General features: G+C 37.7%; 1 protein-coding gene across 1 annotated transcript in view; it reads right to left on the bottom strand.

Moving 5' to 3' along the window:
• tax1bp1b (Tax1 (human T-cell leukemia virus type I) binding protein 1b) overlaps positions 1-22,359 on the bottom strand; it is a 98,260-nt gene that overhangs the window by 46,961 nt on the left and 28,940 nt on the right. The window contains exons 3-8 of the mRNA XM_059945057.1: positions 22,023-22,125; positions 20,993-21,180; positions 17,582-17,740; positions 12,625-12,773; positions 6,456-6,546; positions 4,340-4,525 (exon numbers count right to left, since the gene is read on the bottom strand). Of these exons, the coding sequence (XP_059801040.1) occupies positions 4,340-4,525; positions 6,456-6,546; positions 12,625-12,773; positions 17,582-17,740; positions 20,993-21,180; positions 22,023-22,125 (876 nt within the window). The remainder of the gene's footprint in view (positions 1-4,339; positions 4,526-6,455; positions 6,547-12,624; positions 12,774-17,581; positions 17,741-20,992; positions 21,181-22,022; positions 22,126-22,359) is intronic.

The following is a 22,359-nucleotide window of genomic DNA, read 5'->3' on the forward strand; positions in this document are numbered from 1 at the left end:
GTAGTGGCGAACTTCAGCAATTCCCAAAACATTCTGATCCACTGAGTGTTTGAACTTTAGCTTATGAAACTCATGTATTTCCTTTGAGCTTTCTTCCCTTCTTTGTGCATCTTTGCAACTCACATTCTCATTACTATTCTCATTTCCAAATGCCTCCCGCATGAATACGTAGATGCTGATCTTGCTGGCTGACCTATGCTGGGACTTTTCTGACAGCACTCTGAAGACTGGAAGTCTGAAATATAGTTCAATTCTTCTTTTTTCTTCCCCTTTCATTGAGATTATTTTGTGCTGCTTTCTTGCCATTTACCTCAAAATAGCCCCTCATCCATTCTCTACTTTAACAAGTTCAAGGCAGAAAGGACATTTGTCCTCAAGTTCTTCCAACACATTATGTAAATTCTACCCTGAACTTTAAGACTTTCAAAGCCTCTTGCTTTAGCAAGATTTAAAAAGTTATCTAGTGCTGAAAGGCATCACAGGAAGTTTGGTACATTGTACTCCTGCAACGGAGAGTGACTCAATTCATTATGGTAACGTGTTTACAGTAGGTTTTATAAATGTAGGCTTAACCTTTAATAGGAAAAATGCAACAAAAGATTTGCCAAAAACTTAAATTAAGTCATTCAGACAAATTTGCATGTATTCAATTTTTTTTTTAAAAACTTTCAAAAGAGATATAAATGAATATAAACAAAAGGAGAAATATTAAAGTGCACAGTAAATTATCAAAGTATATAATATCGCCACTTTCATGCTGGCAATCACAGAAGTACATTAGAATCAATGAAAAATTATAAAATGTGCAAATATAAAAAATCAATTAATAATGATCATAAATAAATAATACTAACTCCATTTGCATTTACTTATGAGAATATTTTACTGAAATTTGCAGGACTAAGTGGTAGTCTAACAAATTCAGAAGCATCATGGAATCTTTCACGTGCTCTATAAGAACAGAAGGTTGCAATGAAGTACTGGAATTTTTTTGCACAAGTAATGGATTTGAGCTCATAACCTATGACACAGAAGCAGTAATTCTATCAGCTAAGACACATGCACCCAATCTTTGTCAGTTGCCATCTATCAAGTATAATGTAGATTAGCAAACATTCGAACTGTAATTTGGTATGTTCTCAATATCCAGCCACAAGACATAGCCAAGCACTACCTCTGAAAGCAATTAGTCTGCAAATGTTGCATTCTTGAAAAGCCAAGTTAATAAAAGAATGCCAAAAAAGACTTAGCAAAGGAGAACAAAAGCATCTTTGTAACTGCCAGCTGTTTTTAATTTAAGGCCCAAGATAAGGAAACATTGACTGGTCTGTTAAGTCTTACAAATAAATGGACAACACTGTCTAGACAGATAAGGAGTATCTGATGTTGTCCCTTAAAGGTCACTTTCTTATCAGTTTGGTGCCTTAGTACAAGGGTGAGAAATCAAGGACTTGAACATCTTCCCCAGCAGCCAAGTTTACATCAGTCTCTGACTGATGCCTGTATTCTCCGGAGTTTAGGAGAATGAAGGTTAATCTCATTGAGCTTCACAAAAGCATTGCAAAGTTCAAAAATGTGAATGTTTGGGAAATGTTTCTCCTAGCTCTGGAGTCTAGAACCAGGTCTCAGAATAAGATTTGGAGTAATTAGAACTAAGCTGAGGAGAACTTACTTCACGCAGAGAGTGATGAATCTGCAGAATTCCAAATGACAGCCGGGGCTCCTAGTTCATTCAAAACAGACTGATAGATTTCTGGATAGTTAAGGAATCATGGAAAATATAGCAATAGTGCAAGAAAATTGCGCTGAGCAATTCAGGCAATATCTTGATAAACGGCAGAGCAGATTTGAACTGCCAGATGGCCTTCGCCTCCTCCTACCTTTGAATATCATCAACTTCATGGTATGTCTTTATTCTAGCTATCTAAAGAGTTGCCTTTGAAGTTTTGTTTTTTTTTTGTTGGTATCCATGCCTTCTGTCCCCACTAAGTGCTACGATAAATGGGAACTTAAACCAAGTACAAACTAAAACATTTTTCCAACAAACCCATAGGTGGCTCAGAAGGAAGATCTTGAAATACAAGAACATTCACATAAAGTAGATGAACAGCATGGAAAAAGAAAACTAATAAACACCAAGTTGCATAAACTGAATACTTTAATGCACTATCCACAGACAAAAAGTACTTTGCTGGGAAAGATCCTAAATGCCGCGAAAGTTCTCTGTTGCCAAAATGTTGGTAAAGCCCTCAGAATTTGTCCGGTACACCATGTCATACTTTGTTGGAACAGTAATGACAATAGAACAAACTGCCATCTGTTTTGATTGAAAGAGAGTGTAGACGAGGTTCACCAGGATGCTGTCTGCATTAGAGAACTAGCTTTCAGGAGACCTTAAACAGAATTGGATTGTTTCTCTGGAGACAGAGGCCAAAGGGAGACCAAATGCGAGCTCATAAAATTATGAGGAGGATAGAGAGTCTCTTTTTGTGTTGAATTGCTTTTAAACATTCAGGATTTCATGGAGTGTAACCCAACTGTCACTAATATAACTTAGTTAAACAGTTTTAGAAAATTATTGGATTGCCAGATCTATTCTTACCATCTATCATTGCAACACTGACCATCTAAATTTTTCTTGCTCTTCTTAATCACTACCCTCTCCCTTCTGAATTTACAGTACACCACCTACTGAAAACTAATCCCGAAGTCAGCAAGCCACTGATAGGGTGCTATTGTTATCTGAGGTAATCCTCCCAGAAGCTAAATATCAGCTCCTCAAGCCTCCATTCCATCATGAACCCACCAGTGAATATCAGGACATTGCTTTCCAGACAGCCACTGACCTCAATTCCTGTGAAGATCTTTCTTCTACCGTTTATAGCCTTATAGTCCAACAATATGGCATCTATTCCCTACTCAAGCTCCACAATCAGAAGTCCATTTCAACATTTTGTTTCAATCTGCTCCCGTCGCACTAACCTGACATTTTCTAGCTTTACTCTATCCTTCCTCCCTTGGTATAATTCCTTTACATTAACAAGTGGAACACCCCAAATACCTTCCATCACTTTGAAACCTTCTAGTTTCTTGGTGCCACTCAGTTTACCTTCACCACTGATACACAATTCTTCTACCTTTTCACTAAGACTCCACTTCTTCCTTCAACGGAGCAACAAACAGTGTTCCTCCACCAATTTGCTCATACATCTGCTGTGCTTGTTGTAACACCGAACAACAACTCCACTCAGTTTCTCCAGATTAGTGTAACTAGAGAAACTTGCATTGGCTCAAGCTATGCTAATCTCTTGTGGGATATATGGAATAGTTCTTGATTCAGTTCTGCTCAGACAGAGTCCCTCATCCCACTTTCCCATCACTTTTTTACTCTGGTTTCTTCTCACTTACTTTCCAATGCTGATGAAGGGTCTCAGCCTGAAATGTCAACACTTTATTCCTCTCCATCAATGATGCCTGAGAACCTCCAGCATTTTGTGTGTGTGTTACTCCAGATTTCCAACATATGTAGAATTTCTTGGGTTTATGGTCTTTCTATGGTTTCCTCCATTCATCTAATGCTACCCAAGGTAAGCTTAGGAAACAGCACCTCATCTTCCAGACCACCTGTACTGTAAAGGAGTCATGTCTTTGACTTGAGATGTTAATAATTTCTTTTTCTACAGAATGTGTCTGTTCAGTCTGCTCAGTGTTTTCAGCACTTTTTAAGTTGCATATGGTTAATTGTTAAGAAAACAGGCATTGGCAAGTGATGGAGCTACAAAAGACATAATAACTGAGTCTAGGTGCATCATTTCCAAGTATCTTCATGCACAACTTCAACAATAATTTGTGAACTAAACTTAGGAACAGAGATTTGGCCCATTCGTCTCCTTCTCAGGCCGTGGGAATGGAGATGAACTTCAACAGAGCACAAATATCTCTTTACCATCTGTCAATATTGCTTCATATTGCAACATATGGTGCACATCACTGAAGCCATGCACATACACAGACATACTTTTCTCATATGTACAACTATTCTAATACACTCAAACTATACAGTCATGGAATCATATAGTACAGAACTAGTCCCTTCAGTCCATCACACCCATGCCAACCTTTTTTGTTGATCTATGCTAATAATTTGCCCACATTAGAACTGCATCCTTCCATACCTTATTTAATTGTTCATGATTATAAAGCAAATAAATAGTGTACAAACTACCATTACTCTTTCTGCTGAGGTACAGTGCAATGAAGAAATAGGTTGAGTCACAAAAAAATTTTGGTAAGAGCTCACACTATTTAAAACTTTGCCATCTCAAACTACAGTTCTTACCATGTTGGAGGAATTAACTAGCATCTCCCTTTGAAGTTTCTCTTTCTCTGACAAGCATTGTTGTAATCTTCCCACTTCTTCCTTGTAATGACTCAGCATGCTCTCTTTATTTGCATCAAGTCTTTTGAATGACTGCATCTCTGTTGCGAGCTTTGTGTTTTCAATCTCTGTATTCTTTGCATGAGCCTGAAATTAATTATAATGTGTTTAAAAAGAGTATATATAACCAGTTTAAATCTCTGCCTAATGCTTGGGTACCATTAAAACCAAGTTCAATGTAAACTGTAACATCATGCACATATTCAAAAAGCAACCATCTGTAATGTTGTTATAAATGAATTAATGGATTTTAGTTGAGATACTCTAGGATAATTCATCTTTCAAGGTTAATACTGAGGCAGTGGAAGTTGATAGATAAACCATTCTGGAGCAAGCTCCATTTTCTATTGTAGGTCAGTTCCAGAGTTTTATTGTCTGCTGAAATAGTTCAAGTTCAATTATCATTCAATCATACACACAAATACAGTCAAACAAAAGCATTCATCATCAAAAGTACCAACAGTCACACATAGCATATATAGTTACGATAGCAAAAAATACAGGTTCAGAGAACCTATATATTTTACAGCCCATGTCCCCGAGTAGGATGATGGTGCATGGGACATTATCCTGGAGTCTTGTTCTTGCAAGAACAAGCACACAGCAGTTCCTCATCACACACTAGTGCAGCCGCAGATAAAGGCAATCCAGCTTGTCTTCTACCAAGTGAACACTGGAGGGTAGCACTGACAGGAGGGCCAGTAATCCTAACCCAGCACTGACTCCAGCGCGCCTACAGGGACCTCTGCTCTCTCCCACATCCACAAGAATACAATTGTGATGGTGTAAGGCAATAAGCAATATAAAAGGTAGTTAAATGAATTAGCTGCATTCACTGGATCCATTGGGTTCTGCAGTCTAGTTGGAGAAAGTGCAATTGCAGGATATATGACCCAAATATTGTCTGTGCTAAAGTTCTACTTTTTAAAAAAATACTGTGTAAATGCAGTTACTACAAACTGGAGTCTTATGAAAAATGCTTTTTAAACATACAATTACAAACATTTAATAAACAAGTCTTTTAACAATTTATTAGAAAAGTTTCATCTTGGTCATTTCCCATAGTACAATTTCAAGGCCACCCATAATCTACCTTAATTAGATAGGGTTTCTTGGAAGATTAAAGAATACAAATTGAAAATACGTTTGTACTTAAGTCATACTGAATCAATTCAATAGTTAGCCCTTATTTTGTGCATTTTTTCTGGAGTTAAAATGTTTCGCACAAATTTCAAAGAGTCTCAAAACCATTCAGTGATCAAAATCACTTTTATTTTTGTTCTGAAGATCAAGGAAACTACACTTCTACAAATCAGTTGAGTAATGTTGAAGGTATATAGGGTTAAAAATATTGTGAAAATTGTTCTCCATTATCTATCAAATCCGGACCAACTGCCACCTAAATTTGTTTTATTCCCTTTAGGGTGTTCATGCCCATGTTAAAAATCACAATGAGGAAATTTTGATAATTTGTCTTTACTTATCCACTTTTTAGGATGTGTGTACTGTTGGCAAGGTCAGTGTTTAGTGAGAGTACCTCTTCAAATTTTGAGGAGGGTGTTCCAAGACTTAGACCATATGACAATGAAGAATAGTGATACATTTTCTGGTCAGGATAATGTGCAACTTGGAGGTGCAACTCCTCAATAATGTACATCTTATTGAGATGTTCCCATGCAGCTACTGTGCTTGCTGTTTTTGGTGTTATAGGTGGCAGGATTGAGAGGATCAGATGAAATAGTCCAGGTAACTAATACGAATGCACTTTGTGACAGCAATAATGGTGGTGGTTGGTGTATATTACTGAAAGAATCCTTTTAGGATTTATCACGTAATATTTTGGGCTGCACTGATTCAATCAACATTGGTCAAGAAAGCAGAATAAAGACACACATGGATTAATCAATATGAAATCTGTGTTTGAATGCATAAGAACAGCCATGATTTTTTTTAAACATGATTTTAAGATTTGAGACAGATTTTACAACACAGAATCTAAAGTTATGACTATTATTACCTTGTACAACTCTTTCTCATCCTTTTCATTCTTCAATTGTAATTCTAATTGTTCTTTTTCAGCAAGTAGTCTCCGCAGTTTATGCTTTACACTGGAAAACAATTTAGCATTAAATTGTATTGCATGTCTATTGCAAGAAAACACAGAACATAAAAAAAGTTTCTGAAGACCTTCTAGCTTCTCAAGTTGGTTTCACTATTTATCAATTCAACTGACCATGCCTCAAGTCTGTTTTCCTGCCTACTCTACACCGATTCTTGCAGGGTCCAAAAATATTTCCAATAACTACCTTCCCCTGAAAGCAGAGAATTCCTCAGCATGAAAATATTCCTCAGCATGAAAACATTCCTCATCTCTGAGCTAAATGGTAGACTCTTTATGCTGACACCATGGCTTTCAACTGCATACAGCAGGCGAAGCAAACTTAGCATCTACTTTGTCAACCTGTCTTACAATGTTCAATGAGAACACACCTCATCCTTCCAAAATGCAGTGACCATAATTGGATGTTATTCCATCTCCTTAGAGAATTATGCTGTTGTCCTGTTAGGATGCATTTTAGAGTTATATGAATATAACAGATATTAATTCAATATTTGCTATATCCAAAACAAAAACCAATCTTCAGTCTTTAAAACAAATTGTAATTTGCAAGCAGTAAACTGAAGTTAAAAGCACACCTCTGCAAATCAACAGTACTGTCTGTAAAGAGTTATGGTTTGCAGAATGGCAACTATGAGATGTTTGCATATGCATCACTCTAACCTTACGAGAATGGGTTGCTAATTGGCCTGCATAAATCCAGGCAAATATGGGTTTCATCTGGCTCTCTGTCATCAGAAGATTTTAGAATATCTGTGTTAATTACTTTTTCCCCAACAAAGATGTTTGAAACTTCAGAGGTGTCTTGTCAATTACAATGTGCTTCCACTCTAAATATGCATCTCAAAGGAACCATTTGTCAACCCAGAGTATAGAAGAAAACAATGTCATTGTAACTATTGAAATTGTATTGAATCACCCACTGTTAACTTTCATCTTGACGGTATAAACATGTGATGTACTTTTGGGTTTGAGACTCCACCAAGAATGTCTCCAGATTGATGTCTGCTTATTGTGACAAAGACTGATTATTGACTTCAGGAGTAGAAAACTCAGGTCAATGAGCTAGTCCTCATTGGAGGATCAGAGGTGGAGGGGATCACAAACTTCAAATTCCTCTGTGTTATCATTTCACAGAACCTGTCCTAGGCCCAGCAACAAGGGCATTTATGAGGAAAGCATGGCAGTGTCTCTACTTCCTTAGGAGTTTGCAAAGATTTGGCATGACAGCTAAAACTCTGATAACCTTCTACAGATGTGCGGTGGAGAGTATATTGACTGGTTGCATCACAGCCTGGTAATGGAAACACCAATGCCCTTGAACAGAAAATCCCACAAACTGGATACTGCTTAGTCATCACAGGTAAAGACCCCCACCACTGAGCACATTATCACAGGAAATCAACATCAATCATTAGGGACTCTCAACACCCAGGTCATGCTCCCTTCTTACTGCTGCCATCAGGAAGGTGGTATAGGAGCCTCATGACTCACGTCACCAGATTAAAGAACAGTTAATACCCCTCAACCAAAGGGGATAACTTCATTCAACTTCACTTGCCCCATCACTGTAATGTTCCCACAACCCATGGACTCACTTTCAAGGACCATCTCATATTCTTGATATTTATGGTTATTTATTATTATTTCTTTATTTATTGTATTTGCATAGTCTATCTTTTGCACACTGGATGAATGCTGAGTTGGTGTACTCTTTCATTGATTCTATTATGGTTATTATTCTATGTTCACAAGAAAATTAATCTCAATTGTGCATATGGTAACATATACTTACTTTGATAATAAATTCACCTTAAACTTCTATATTACAAGCTTCAGTGTCTCTCCAACCAACACATACACACAAAATGCTAGAGGAACTCAGCAGGCTAGGCAGCATCTATGGAGCAGAGAACTGTCGATGTTGAAAGTACTCTTTCAAGCCAAGATGTTGAAAGTACTCTTTTCCATAGACGATGCCTGGCCTGCTGAGTTCCTTCAGCATTTTCTGTGTGTTGCTTGGATTTTCAGCATCTGCAGATTTTCTCGTTTGTGTTCAGTGTCTCCAGTGACTTTGATCACAATCACAACGATCCCAGGAATAAACAGTGAATCTTGAGTGGTGCTAGAAAGTTTGAACTCTGCAGAATTTTCTCTATTTATGCATAAATATGACTTAAAATATGATCAGGTCTTCACACGTCCTAAAACTAGATAAAAAGAACCCCATTAAATAACTAACACAAAATATTATACTTGTTCATTTATTTATTGTTACATGTACATGTTGGAAAAAGTATGTGATCCTTTGCTTTCAGTAACTTGTGTGAACCCCTTGTACAACAATAACTTCAACCAAACATTTCCGGTAATTATTGATCAGTCCTGCACACCAGCTTGGAGGAATTTTAGGCCATTCTTCCTTACAAAACTGCTTCAACTCTGTGATGTTGGTGGGCTTCCCTGCATGAAATGCTCGCTTCATGTCCTTCCACAACATTTTTATAGGATTGTCAGGACTTTGACTTGGCCATTCCAAAACATAAATTTTCTTCTTCTAAACCAATCTGTTGTTAATTTACTCATGTCTGTTGAATCATTGTCCTGTTGCATTATCCAACTTCTATTAAGCTGCAGGTGATGGACTGCTACTCTGCCATTGTCCTGTAAAATGTCGATACAATTTTGAATTATTTTCTCCCTCAATGATTGCAAGCTGTCCAGGCCCTGAGGCAGCAAAGCAGTCCGAAACCATGATGCTCCTTCCACCGTGTTTCACAGTTGGAATGAGGCTTTGTGTTGGTGTGCAGTGGCCTTTTCCCTCTTAACATAGCAATATGCATTTCTGCCAAAAAGTTGAACTTGTGTCTCATCTGTCCACAGAACATTGTCCCAGAAGCATTGTAGAACATTCAGGTTTTTTTTTGTTGCAAACTTGAGATGTGCAGCAATGTGTTTGTTTTTGTTTTTGGAGGACAGTGGTTTCCTCCATGGTGTCCTTCCATGAACACCATTCTTCTTCCATGTTTTCCTTATAGCAGACACATGAACAGAGACTTATACAAATTGTAAAGATTTCTGCAGGTCTTTTGCTGTTACCCTTGGGTTCTTTTCACCTCCTCCTGTATTGTACATTATGCTCTTGGTGTGATTTCTGCAGGATGCCCACTCCTAGGGAGAATTTCTTCCATTTGTAGAGATTTTCTGTTACTGTCGACCAATGAGCACTCAAGTCTTTAGAAAAGCTTTTCTAGCCTTTTCCAGCTTCATGCATCTCTACAATTCTTCTTCTAAGGTCCTCTGAAAGTTGTTTTGATCAAGACATGGAGCACATAAGCAGATATTTCTTGAGAACTTCAGGCTCTGTCAGTAACCTGACTGTGCGTCTTTTATTAAAATTAGGGCCAGGCCCCTCTACACCCACACCTCCAATCTTCTCATTGATTGGAACACCCGAGTCTAAATAGAAGGCATTATCCCAGAGGTTTATGTACTTTTTCCAACAAATACATGCAATATTGGATCAGTTTTCTCAATAAATAAACACACAAGTATGTTTTTTGTGTTACTTATTTATCTAGTGTTAGGTCTTGCATGAAGATCTGATCACATTTTAGGTCATATTTATGCAGAAATAGAGGAAATTCTAAATGGCTCACAAACTTTCTAGCACCACTGGATGCCAAATTGACTCCTCATTCTTTAAATTGAAATAGCAAAACTGCATACTGTATGTCAAACATGATCTCACCAGAGCCCTCTAAAATCTCCCAACATATTTACTCCAACTTTTAAAATAAAAGATAAAATATAATTTTATCGTCCTGACTACGTGAGTGCAGAGTCCTTGTGTCTTCCTCACTGGGCTTTCAATTTTTGTGTGCATCATAGGCAAGCTTGGATATATTGCATTCAATATTTGCAATAATTAAAATATAGTATGAATAACTGACAGCCAATTCTAACCAATGCTGTATCTCACAAATGATTCAGTCTTCCAAAAAGACCAAGTATTTGTTCACATTCTTCTTCCCATTCATTAACCAATCACCTTTTTTATTACAGCACATTTCTCCATAACCGTGAGCTCTTACTTTATGTCATAACCTTGCATGAGATACTTTAATTGACATCTAAATGTAACAGGGCCCAATTTACAAAAGCCAAAGGACTACATTTATATATTAACTAAAATTGTTCTTCGTCAAGTGGTAGAAACAAGCAATAAAATATACTATACAATGTCATTGGTCTATTTGTAGTTTAAATTAGCTCTGACATTTCTACTTCAAACAAATCGATTTTGATTGTTTTTTTTCCTCAGCCAATCCAACCATACTTCTTTTCCCCTCCTTCCGTTTCTGGCATTTCATAATCCTTTTACACTGAAGAATAAACATATTGCAATACTTCTGATTTACTGTAAAGTTCCTCATTTTTAACAAATATGGAACTGAATTTTTCTCCTGCTGTTGGATTGGACTATAGTAAAGTAAATGATCCTTTCCTAACATAAAAGTTTTAAATAAATATACTGTCTTCTCCAATTCATCTTTTATTCTTCTATACTTGGACTATATTACTTTCATTTCATACTTCATGTTCTACTCATTTTCCACCACTTTTTTTTTAATGTAAAAGTCCCACATTTCTTTAACCAGTAGTTCTTATTTCTTGACTTTGCTTCCTATCAGTTGTAGATGTTCCAAGTCCTTCCTTCCCAGTGTGATCGAAACTCAGATTTGTAATAGTTCAGTGTCTACAAGACTAATTGAAAGAAACACGGCATTGCTCATGAATTAATATAGCCTCAGTGGTTGAATATACTCACGGCAAAAAAAGAAACTGTCTGGAAAAGTGATCTGTATGTACAATTAACTACAACAAGATTCAGTTAAGATGAACAGTGGGTTTAAAAATGGGGGATAAAACAAAATGTGGCATGACTTGTTTTTAGTAGGAGGCACAAAAATATGTTTAAGTAGTCATAAGGTGCAAATGCTGATCAGCATTAGGATGTGGCTGTACTGTTTCACACAATGTACAAACTTAGTACTAAATATAGTATACTAAAGTCTTTGGAAATCCAGTGGTATACTAGCCTGTTGCAAAGGTGCTGCGGTTGAATACTATGTAAGTTTTGCTGTAATTGTGCAGGACCTTTGTGCATTTGCGGCAGTGAGGAGTCATTAGATTTTTTCCCCTCTGTGGTGGTTGACCTTTGAAGAGAAATTGAGTGAGTTCACCCTCAACTCATTAGAAGTAGAAGAGGTGATTTCAATGAAATACATAAAATGCTGAGAGGTAAACGATTACCTATGCTGAAAAATCTAGAACAGTATAAAGGTTTGATCTTTGGAGAGTAAAATAAGAAATATAGTTAAGAGATATTAATCATTGTTAGTTATTTACATCCGCATTTGCATAGCTTGTTGTCTTTGGCACTCTGGTTGATCTTTCACTGATCCTATTATAGTTACTATTCTACAGATTTCCTGAGTATGCTTGCAGGAAAATGAATCTCAGGGTTGTATATGGTAACGTATATGTACTTCGATAATAAAATTTACTTTGAACTTTGTTTGGAACTTGCTTCACTAGATGGCTAAGTATTTAGAAATTTAAGAACAGTACGTTTTTGAAACCAAGAAAATCAGTTGATATGGAAATTTGTTGAAAAGTTAACTTGAAGTAGAGCACAAGTCATGAGAGTATTACCTTATACACTGCCCGTTTTTCTTGGAGATCTATTTGAACAAACTGTGTTAGCAGGAAAGTCAGCAAACTGAAAAGGAGTATCAATGTGATGCTGTGAGAAATGAATGTGCTGCTCTTAATATTTAGGCAAGAACATGCCAGCTAATAGTCACTACATGCTGCTGTCCTCTGGTGAAAACATACTTCCTTATAATGGAATTGTCAGCTAGATCTGGCCATAAATTGTAAACCATAAGTAAAAGTCAGTAAAATGTAAAGGACTAACATCCTATGGCAAATCACAAACTACTATAATTACTGTAAATCCAGAAGGAATATTAACTGTACAGCAAATTGACATTTTTCCTACCTATCCAACTCAGTTTCTTTCACAATGGCTTTCTGATTAGCAGTTACAATGTCTTCTTCAAGTTGTATAATTCTAGCAGCATCTTCCTTGTATTTCTTCTCAATATCATCTTTCTCAATTTTCAAAGCTTCTGAACTCTGGAAGAGATCCTAGTCATAAAAAATGTAGAGGTTTTAAGAATTTCATCAGGGTAATAATTATAATATGTACATTTTATATACATGAAAGAAAATTACACGTTTGTGATACATGTATATTTATAAATGTATATAAACCATATTTGTTTATAAATGTTGGGCAAAATATAGATGAGCTGATTAGTAAGTTTGCAGATGAGACAAAAATTGGCGGTGTTGTGGATAATAACGATGATTGTTAAAGGACACTGTAGGAGAAAGATCAATTGCAGATGTGGATAGAAGAGTGGCAAATGGAGTTTAATTCAGTCAAGTGTGAATTGCTGCGCTTCGGCCAATCAAATGTAAGGAGAATGTATACTGTGAATGGCAGGACCCTAAATGGTATTTACAGTGCTGTGCAAAAGTCTTGGGCACATATTTAGCTAGGGTGTCTAAGACTTTTGCACAGTACTGCATGCCAATGTGAAGCAGGGAGGAAGTTTATAAAACTAGTGACAACAAAGAATGTTGGGAATGGCAAAGAGAGTGCCAAGAGTGGGGTCTGTTGCAGGTACAGACACATCCAGCCCTGAGCCACCACACAAGATCATTCGATTCCAAACGTTTAACTGATCACTACAGAATGTCTCTCCGTATTTCCCTCTCCCTGCCTCCATCCCACTCAATCCAAAAATAGAGACCCATATCATAATCAGGTTTATCATCACTCACATGCCAAGAAATTTGTCTTTTTTTTTGTGTGGCAGCAAAACATACAATTAATACAGTACTGTCCAAAAGTCTTGGACACCTTTGCTATACAGGTTTCCCCTGCTATCCGGAGGTAGAGTGTTCCTATGAAAGCATTTGTAAACTGAAATGTCGTAAAGCGAAGAAGCAATTACCATTAATTTATATGGGAAAAATTTTTCAGCGTTCGCAGACCCAAAAAATAACCAAATCATAAATAGCACATAAAACCTAAAATTACTCGATCATATAGTAATGATATGATAAATACACAGCCTATATAAAGTAGAAATATTGTATGTAGTTTCACTTATCAGACTAGGGAAGACAGCGAGCCAAAATCGATTTGGAGAGAGAGAAAAAAACGTCATGTACACGCATGCGCAAACAACTGTCTGCACAAGGCTTCATGCTCATTGTAGTCTTTCTCGGGATAAACACATGTATAAAGCTGGTGTCTTTTTTTCGTTCAAGGAAAAATCCTCTTTGGTTAGCGAAAACAGGTACTAATGTAGGTCTTTCATAACAGCGAGCTGTCATAAAGCGAATATTCAAAAAAGGGGGGGGCCACCTGTAAAAAAAAACACACACACCCCCACCCCCCCCCAAGACTTCTGCACAGTATTGCATGTGTAGAGGGATCTTATGGTCCAAGACCATTGCTCCTTACTGGAAAGGATGGTAAAGAAAGCTTATGACATGCTTGATTTAATTGGCTGGGGCATTGAATACAAAAGTCAGTAAGTCATGTTGAAGCTGTGTAAAACTTTGATAAAACTGTATTGAGTATTGTGTTCAGTGGTCATTGCTCCCACTACAGGAAATCTAAAAAGGAATAGCCACCTGGATTAAAGGACCTGTGCAAATTGTTATCTCAGGAGCACTGGAGACTTGAGAGAGATCTGACAAAATAATGGGAGGCATATACAAAATAAATTGTATGCTAGAAATGTCAAAACACAAGAAATTTTGCAGATACTGGAAATTCAGAGCAACACACACACAAAATGCTGGAGGAAGTCAAGTGGTCAGGCAGCATTTATAGAAATGAGTAACAGTCAACATTTCAGGTTGAGATGGGTGCTGAAGAGTCTCGGCCCAAAACATTGACTGTTTATTAATTTCCATAGATGCTGCCTGACCTGCTGAGTTCCTCCAGCATTTTGCATGTGCTAGTCTAGAATTGTCAAATACTAGAGGTCACACCTTTAAGATGAATGGGGAAAGCTTAAGGGAGGTGATTTTGGTAATTTTGGTTTCACACAGAATTTACACAGGAGCCTGCACTGTGCTGCCAGGAATGGTGATGGTCACTATAAATTACTGTTTGTTTAGGTAACTGACAGTTGAATTGGGGAAGAGTTGATGGGTGTGTGAGAAAAGATTAACAAGGAAAGAAGTGAAGAAAGGAAAGAAATCTGCCATCGATGTAAGCTGAATGGCCTCCTGTTATGACTTCAAAAACTAGGATATGATAATACAGTATATCACCACTATTTTATCAGTCATAAGTATTATTCTTTGTGTCAGGAATGTTTCCAGCTATTAAACAATTGCCTTCCTAACTTGCATTGGGTTTCTGGATAATGATATATAATTGAGTCTGGCTTGATGTCAAGAGTAGCCAAAGTCATTTTACCTTTGTGGTTTAGCTCACTTACTGGGGTCAGTAGCCTGAATGCTCTGACGGCTATCATTCTGAGATTCAGTGATCTGGCCTTTCTGGAAGGTAATAAACAGTAACAGAAGTGTGCCTTGTGTTTTCTTACACGTGTTCTGCCATTCAATACAATGACCGATTCTGTACTTCAATCAGTTTTCCAACCTATTCCCTCATCTCTTAATGGCTCAAACCATATCAATCTCTGCTGTGAATATATTCAAGACCTAAGAATCCACAGCTACCCAAGTGAAGAAGTCTAAATATTTACAAGGCTCTGAATTAAGATGATTTTCATTTCAGAAGTTAAATTTAAGGTTCTCCAACCCAAGGAACGAGACTCTTGGCATTTACCTTTGCAAAGATCAAAGTCAACGGTCCAAATCAAGTTTATTCTCATATGCACAAGTACATATTTGTATTCGCATCAATATGACAGGTACATAGCATTTTCTGAACTCCAGCAACTATAGGAAAACTTTACTTAATCTCTCCTCAGAGGACAATTTTATTACCCCAAGTACATAGTAGTTCAGGTGTGGTCTCACTCAAGCCCTAAACAACAGCAGCAAGATTTTCTCAGTTTTATGCATCAAGTTCCTTGCAATAATACAGGAATATAATCTTCCTTCCAAACTACTTGCTTTACCTACTTGCCAATCTGGTTGGCCAATTCCAAAATCTATGGAATTTTGGAAGGTCATAATCAATGTATATTGGTGGCTGTTGGGAGTAGATTAAGAAAGCCAATGAATGCCCCATGGCACTAACACTCACCATCATGAAGTGCCCCATAAGACTGGTCATGGCATACATCAATGCCAGACTCCCAGGTAACCTGGACCATATGCAATTCATCTACTGCCAATATAGGTATATGGCAAACACTATCTCCCAGCTCTACACGTCTCTTTGGAGTATTTGGATAACAAAAACACATACATCTGACTCCTATATATTGACTACTGTTCTGCTTTCAATACAATAATTTCAAAAACAAAAGTTATCGCCAAACTCCTGAGACCCAGCAATCTCTCTACTTGCTTCAGAAAAGCAGCCAGTATAGTCAATGATCATCAGTCAGAAATCACAGAGATTTAAAAACACCTGTCACTAAGCCCAAAGGCAGCTTCAATCCTGCTGTTATAAGATTATGAAAGGACCTCTTGTACATTAATTGTAAACATTTGACCACAATCTACCTCACCAGAGCCCTTGCACCTTATCACCGCCCCCCCCCCCCCAGTGTTACAATTTCTCTGTAATTGTAACATGCATTCTGTTACTGTTTTCCCATTGCATTACCTGGTTGTACTTAGATTTTTAAATGATTTGTATTCGTGGCTAGCAGAACTAGGTTTTCACTGCATCTCAGTACATGTGAAAATTTATCAATTCCAACAATGGATTCTGTCAACTCCCCATGCTCTTGGATGGGCTATTTCAAGAGCTTTTCCAATGTGTGTGAAGACTACAGTATCACATTCCAGAAGAACAAATTTGCACTTATTTTTCATCGTTCAGAATCACAGGATGTTTCAAAATGCTTTATAATTAATAAAGTATTACTCTGAAGTATAATTATCAATATTATTTCAGAAAACATGACAAGTTACGTATAGCATAGAACATCAAACTATAATGTCCAGATAATCTGTTTTACTAATTGTGCTGCATAAGCTATATGATGTTTCAAAAATATGTCGTGGAGCAGCGGTACTCTCTGAATGATATAAGTGGTTCAGATGAACTGGAGAGTCAATAAGAGTTATCCAGCCAAGTAATGTGCTGCACTGAAATCTCCCTTCTGCTTTACAATTTGCAGGTGAACAGCTTTCTGGAGAACAGTACATTCCAAACCACCAAAGTGATTGATGGATTAAGGAACACACAATTTGCATTATAAGGGCCAAATTGGTTATAATGCAATTTCAACTGGAAACTACAGAACAATTTAAGAGTTACTTTGGAATTTGACAAGTTAACAAAAAGGTGGCTTTGGAAAAATAGTTGTTCACATGCAACTTGCTCACAGTAATCAGAAATTGCCTCCTGAAAACACACGTTGCTGCTTTCACAAGAAGCCATTGGAAACTGAACAGTGGCTTTTACTTAACCTTGAGCAAGTATGCCTAATTAAATAATGTTACAGAGCCTTTTTTATTTCAATTTACAGTACAAGCTATTAAAAGCATGTTACTTTTGGAAACTCCTGCAAGGGAAAAAAAATAACTTGTGGTTGTAATTCTGAAACACTCCACCCCTTAACCTCCTTCCCGCCCCCCCCCAATTGATACTGGTTTTTAATAACACGATTTTCAATACTGCATGGGTTCTGACAAATGTAACTTTTACATTACTGCAGAACCACTGACGCCTAACTGAGAGAACTGCAGTAAGGATCCTAAAATCTATTTTAACTTCATACCTTGTAATCCTTTTTTATTTGGTCACAGATTTCTTTCTCATGATGAATTTCTTTATCAAACTTTTCCATACGTTCATATGATTGCCCAAGTTCCACCTCAAGTCCGGTTTTAGCTTTCAATAGTTCTTCTTTTTCTTTGAGCAACATTTCAATCTTTTGCTGAATATACAAAAAAAGATTTATTTTGAATATATGTTAACCAGTTTAATTTCAACATTAAAATAATATCCTGCAACAGACTTCTTCCAAGAGGACTGCAAACTTGTTATTGGATTTGAAAGGCTTGCATGCCTCAATGACCCAGAGAGTTAAGTTGGCTGGAGTCAGGGGTTTATGCCTTGGCTCTTGGCAAGGTCACCCATACCAAACAGGTCAAAGCGTAGAGGGCAAACTAAGAGTTCTTGTTAAAGTGTAAGTACTTAAGAAAGCACAGCAGGAGTAGGCTATGATGCTCTTGAACCTGCTTGCCATTCAGTGAGACCAATGGTTTGTAACTAGCATCGGTTCCTTTAGCTTATATCCTCATTCCTCCAAATCTGAAATCCACCTCTGCCATGAATTTATTTAATTAATCAGAAACTATAGCTTGCCAACACAAGAATTACATCCTTTGGAGAGAAATCTCTTCTCACTTAAGTTTCAAATGAGTCTCTTTTTCCAGAGATGACACCCCTCCCAGATTCTGCCATCATGACAGACACCGTAAAAGCTTCTACTCTGTCCACCACCATTAGAATCTCAAGTAGTTTAATGATCACTTCAGTTTTTCTGAACTCAACAGTAGTAGCACGAACTATTCAAGCTCTTCTGATGTGACAACCATTTCAACTCGTAACCTCTCCAGTAATTCTTTGTTTCAAGGAAACATTCACATTCTTACATGGAACAAAACTGAATACAGTGCTTTGGATGGTGCCTTAATAAAGCCTCATGTATTTGTAGCAACACTACCCCTCCTTTTGTACTCCACCCTTCTAAAGGGATTGGACAGGCTAGATGCAGGAAGATTGTTTCCGATGTTGGGGAAGTCCAGAACAAGGGGTCACAGTTTAAGGATAAAGGGGAAGCCTTTTAGGACCAAGATGAGGAAAAACTTCTTCACGCAAAGAGTGGTGAATCTGTAGAATTCTCTGCCACAGGAAACAGTTGAGGCCGGTTCATTGGCTATATTTAAGAGGAAGTTAGATATGGCCCTTGTGGCTAAAGGGATCAGGGGGTATGGAGAGAAAGCAGGTACAGGGTTCTGGGTTGGATGATCAGCCATGATCATACTGAATGGTGGTGCAGGCTCGAAGGGCCAAATGGCCTACTCCTGCACCTATTTTCTATGTTTCTAATGTTCCAAAAGCTCTCTTTACAATCCTACCTACCTGTGACATGACTTTCAAGAATTATGGATCTGAATTCCCAGATCCCCATCCTACCGCACTCCTCAGTGCCCCACCATTCACCGTGTTAAGTCCTACCCTGGTGTGGTCTCTTAAAGTGCAACAGCTCACACTTGTCAGTATAAAATTCCATCAGCAATTTTTCAACCCATTTGTCTAGCTGTCCAGATCCCCTGTCCAGAGAGCTTTTCCTCGATATCCACTATGCCTCCAATCTTCATGTCATCCACAAATTTGATAATCCAGTTTACTGCATTATCATCTGGAATGTTGATATAGATGACAAACAACAAAAGAACCAGTGTTGATTGATTGCTGCAGCACACCACTAGTTACAGGCTGACAGTCAAAAGAGGCAACCACCAATTACAAGTCGACCTTCAATAATCCGGCACCATTGGGACCCGAGGAGTGCCAGATTAGTGAAAATGCCGAATTACAGAAGGATCACATTAAACAATAGCTAACCGCCTCATCTTACCTTTAAAATATCATGTAAATCAGTTCAAGTTAGATAATAATGAAATAGAAATATTAAATGAGTAGCAAGTGAAATTTTAATGGAGTAAAATACTGTACAGGCACAGATAAAATAAAGGGTACAGGTAAATGTACAGGAAATAACTTATACAGAACAGCTGAGCACTTCCACTTCTAAAGTGAGATGCTTATTATACCTTCAGGCAAAGTTACATATCTGCAAGTGTGGGGTTGTCAGGATCATCAACATCTTCATCTTGAAAAATGAGTGAAGCATCAGGAACTGGTGCTGAAACTGGCACAACAGTTTCTTCAAAAAAATGTTGATGTTGGTGGCAGCACATCTGGGTGAGCAGAAGTTGGAGAAAGGAGGTCTTCTATACGCCACATTTTACACAACCACTAGGCGGCCAGGGATTCGGCGCTGGGCTCTTTCCTCTACACTCGCAGTTACTGAGAGAATCCTTGTTATTTTCTTTTCCTCTGCTTAGTAACATGCTTAACCTCAGCGGGTTGTCTGATCTGAGGTCATAGGCAGAAGAGAACAGAGCGCCAGCTGGGCGACGCTGGAGGGCAGTGCGCAACTGCCAGCAGGCGGGCAAGAAGGCGGACTGACCCAGCGCATGCCAGTTCTCCCGCCACTGGCGAGTGAGATGGGCAGGTGCCAGGTGGCCGTGCCTCATGCAAATTATATTAATAAATGCAGGAAAACAAGCAGGAATCGCCTGTCTGAGCTTATAAGAGTGCGCCAACATGTGAACAGAGCTTGCGCAACCAAAACAATGCGCAGCAGATTGGTACGGTGGCCTGGGAAATTTGAAATTACAGTTGCGCAGAAAATTTGAAATCAGTGCTGGATTTTCAAAGGAACTGGATGACAGGTAGTCAAATTAGTGAAGGTCGACTACCACTCTCTAGCCTTTCTCGAAGGCAGTGTCTCATCCACTTTCATGTTGCCTTTCACTTTTCATCAACTTTCACAAACCTATTGTAAAACTTCTTGCACTAGTTGAGGATTCTGACCAAACTGGAACCAAAAGGTCACAGAGGCTTGCTCAAATAAACCTCAAGTTTTCTTGCAGCTACCAAAACCTTAGATAGTTAATGATGAGCTTAGATTAGAAAAGCCACATTGCATTAGAAATGATCAAATAATGATAGGCTTATCAAAAGAAAGAACACATGACATTCAATGTAAATTTGTCATTTTTTTTATATATATCTTGTTGTGAATGATTCTGCCATATTATTGTGGCATCATCCAATATAAAATTCACAGTTGAATGTCTATGAGGCAGATTTTCTAGTCATTTAGCCTCAAGGCCTTTCAACTTGATCTGGTCTTCACCCATTTGGCAGCACAAGTCTTCAGGCAGCAATTCAATCAAAGAAATTAATCACATTTTCCTCTGTTTAAACCAATAATGCTAAAATTTGTCTTGGGCAACTTGACTTCTTTCAGCTGGACTCACTGAACCAAAACAACTAGGAACTAAATCTTTGAAAATTTAGCAAAAAAAAATTAAATTTGAAGATATCCTACCTCAAGAAAGTTTGTTTTTGTTGTCACCACAAGCATGTCAGAGCTTGTGTCATCTTCCATGGTAAGTAGGTCATCTGTGGGAGACGGCACACGGAACTGGAAAGGGGTACTTGCTCCTCGGATTTCTCCTTTATGTGTTACGTAGCAGAACTGATAAAACTCTCCATCATCATTTGGAAGGTAATAGCCTGTTAAAAGATTTCAATGTTGCTTTTTAATAGATATCATTCTCAAATTTAAAGTAACTTTACAAAAACTGAGGCAACCTACGTAATTTTATACAATTAATCTCATTAATTTCATGCTATAAATCACTGCTGACACTGGTGATGGAAGTTCATCTTCACAGATGATAAATGACGTCTGAGCTATTTCAACAGACTGTACACCAACACATTTTGTGTTGCCTCCTTCAAACTCTATTGGCCCAGTTTCAATACTGATTGTGGAATTTACAAGTTCTTTCCATAATGTGCACAATTCCTCTGAGTAGTTAGGCTTCTTCCCACATCCCAAAGAATTGTTGAATGGTTAGCTGGCAGCTGCAACATACCTTTTGGTATAGGTTAATAGCAAAAGGAGAATTAAAACGAGGTGGGCCTGCACAAGACACGAGTATAGGGAAATGAGGGGAATGGGAGATCGCTACCAGAGGACCCAACAGCTTCCACCCGAGTCAGTATAAAAATAAATACTTTCCATATTGATTTCAAATTTTCGCAATACAGGTGTCCCCCCCCCCCACTTTACAAAGGTAGAGTGTTCCTATGAAACCTTCCTTAAGCCGAAATGGTGTAAAGCGAAGAACCAGTAATTTATATGGGAAGAATTTCCGAAAAAGCAAAAATCCTCTTTGTAATGTGAAAACAGGTTACTGATGTAGGTCTTTTGTAAAAGCCAAGTGGCTTAAAGCGAACATTTGTAAAACAGGGGGGGACACCAGTACGTTCAGAAATTATTCTGCAGGTATACACCAGTAATATTTTGGATTAACTTTGATTTCTGATAAAGAAAAGCTAATCTGGCTTACCTTGGAAGACGACATGACGAGTATATGAAATTCCTTCTGCATAATTTTCTGGTACTTGAGACCACAGAAATGTGTAATAATCACGAGCAGTGCTCCAGCCAACCTAAACATTAAAAAAGTTGCAATATTCATAATTTATATTATTGTAACTTCAGTTCCACTTATTTGTTACAGTTAACTTTGGTGGCAGATAATTGTTATAAACAGCTGTTCTGGCTTACAGTAAATTAATGTAAATAGCTGTTAAATAGACTTCAAAATATAAATTAGCTGAGTGTGAAGAATTTAAGTTAATCAATACAACTAATGGTTTTAATTTAAAAAAACAGGTGAATCA

The sequence above is a fragment of the Hypanus sabinus genome, chromosome 20 (genome assembly GCF_030144855.1).
Source record: "Hypanus sabinus isolate sHypSab1 chromosome 20, sHypSab1.hap1, whole genome shotgun sequence".
NCBI classification, from domain to species: domain Eukaryota; kingdom Metazoa; phylum Chordata; class Chondrichthyes; order Myliobatiformes; family Dasyatidae; genus Hypanus; species Hypanus sabinus.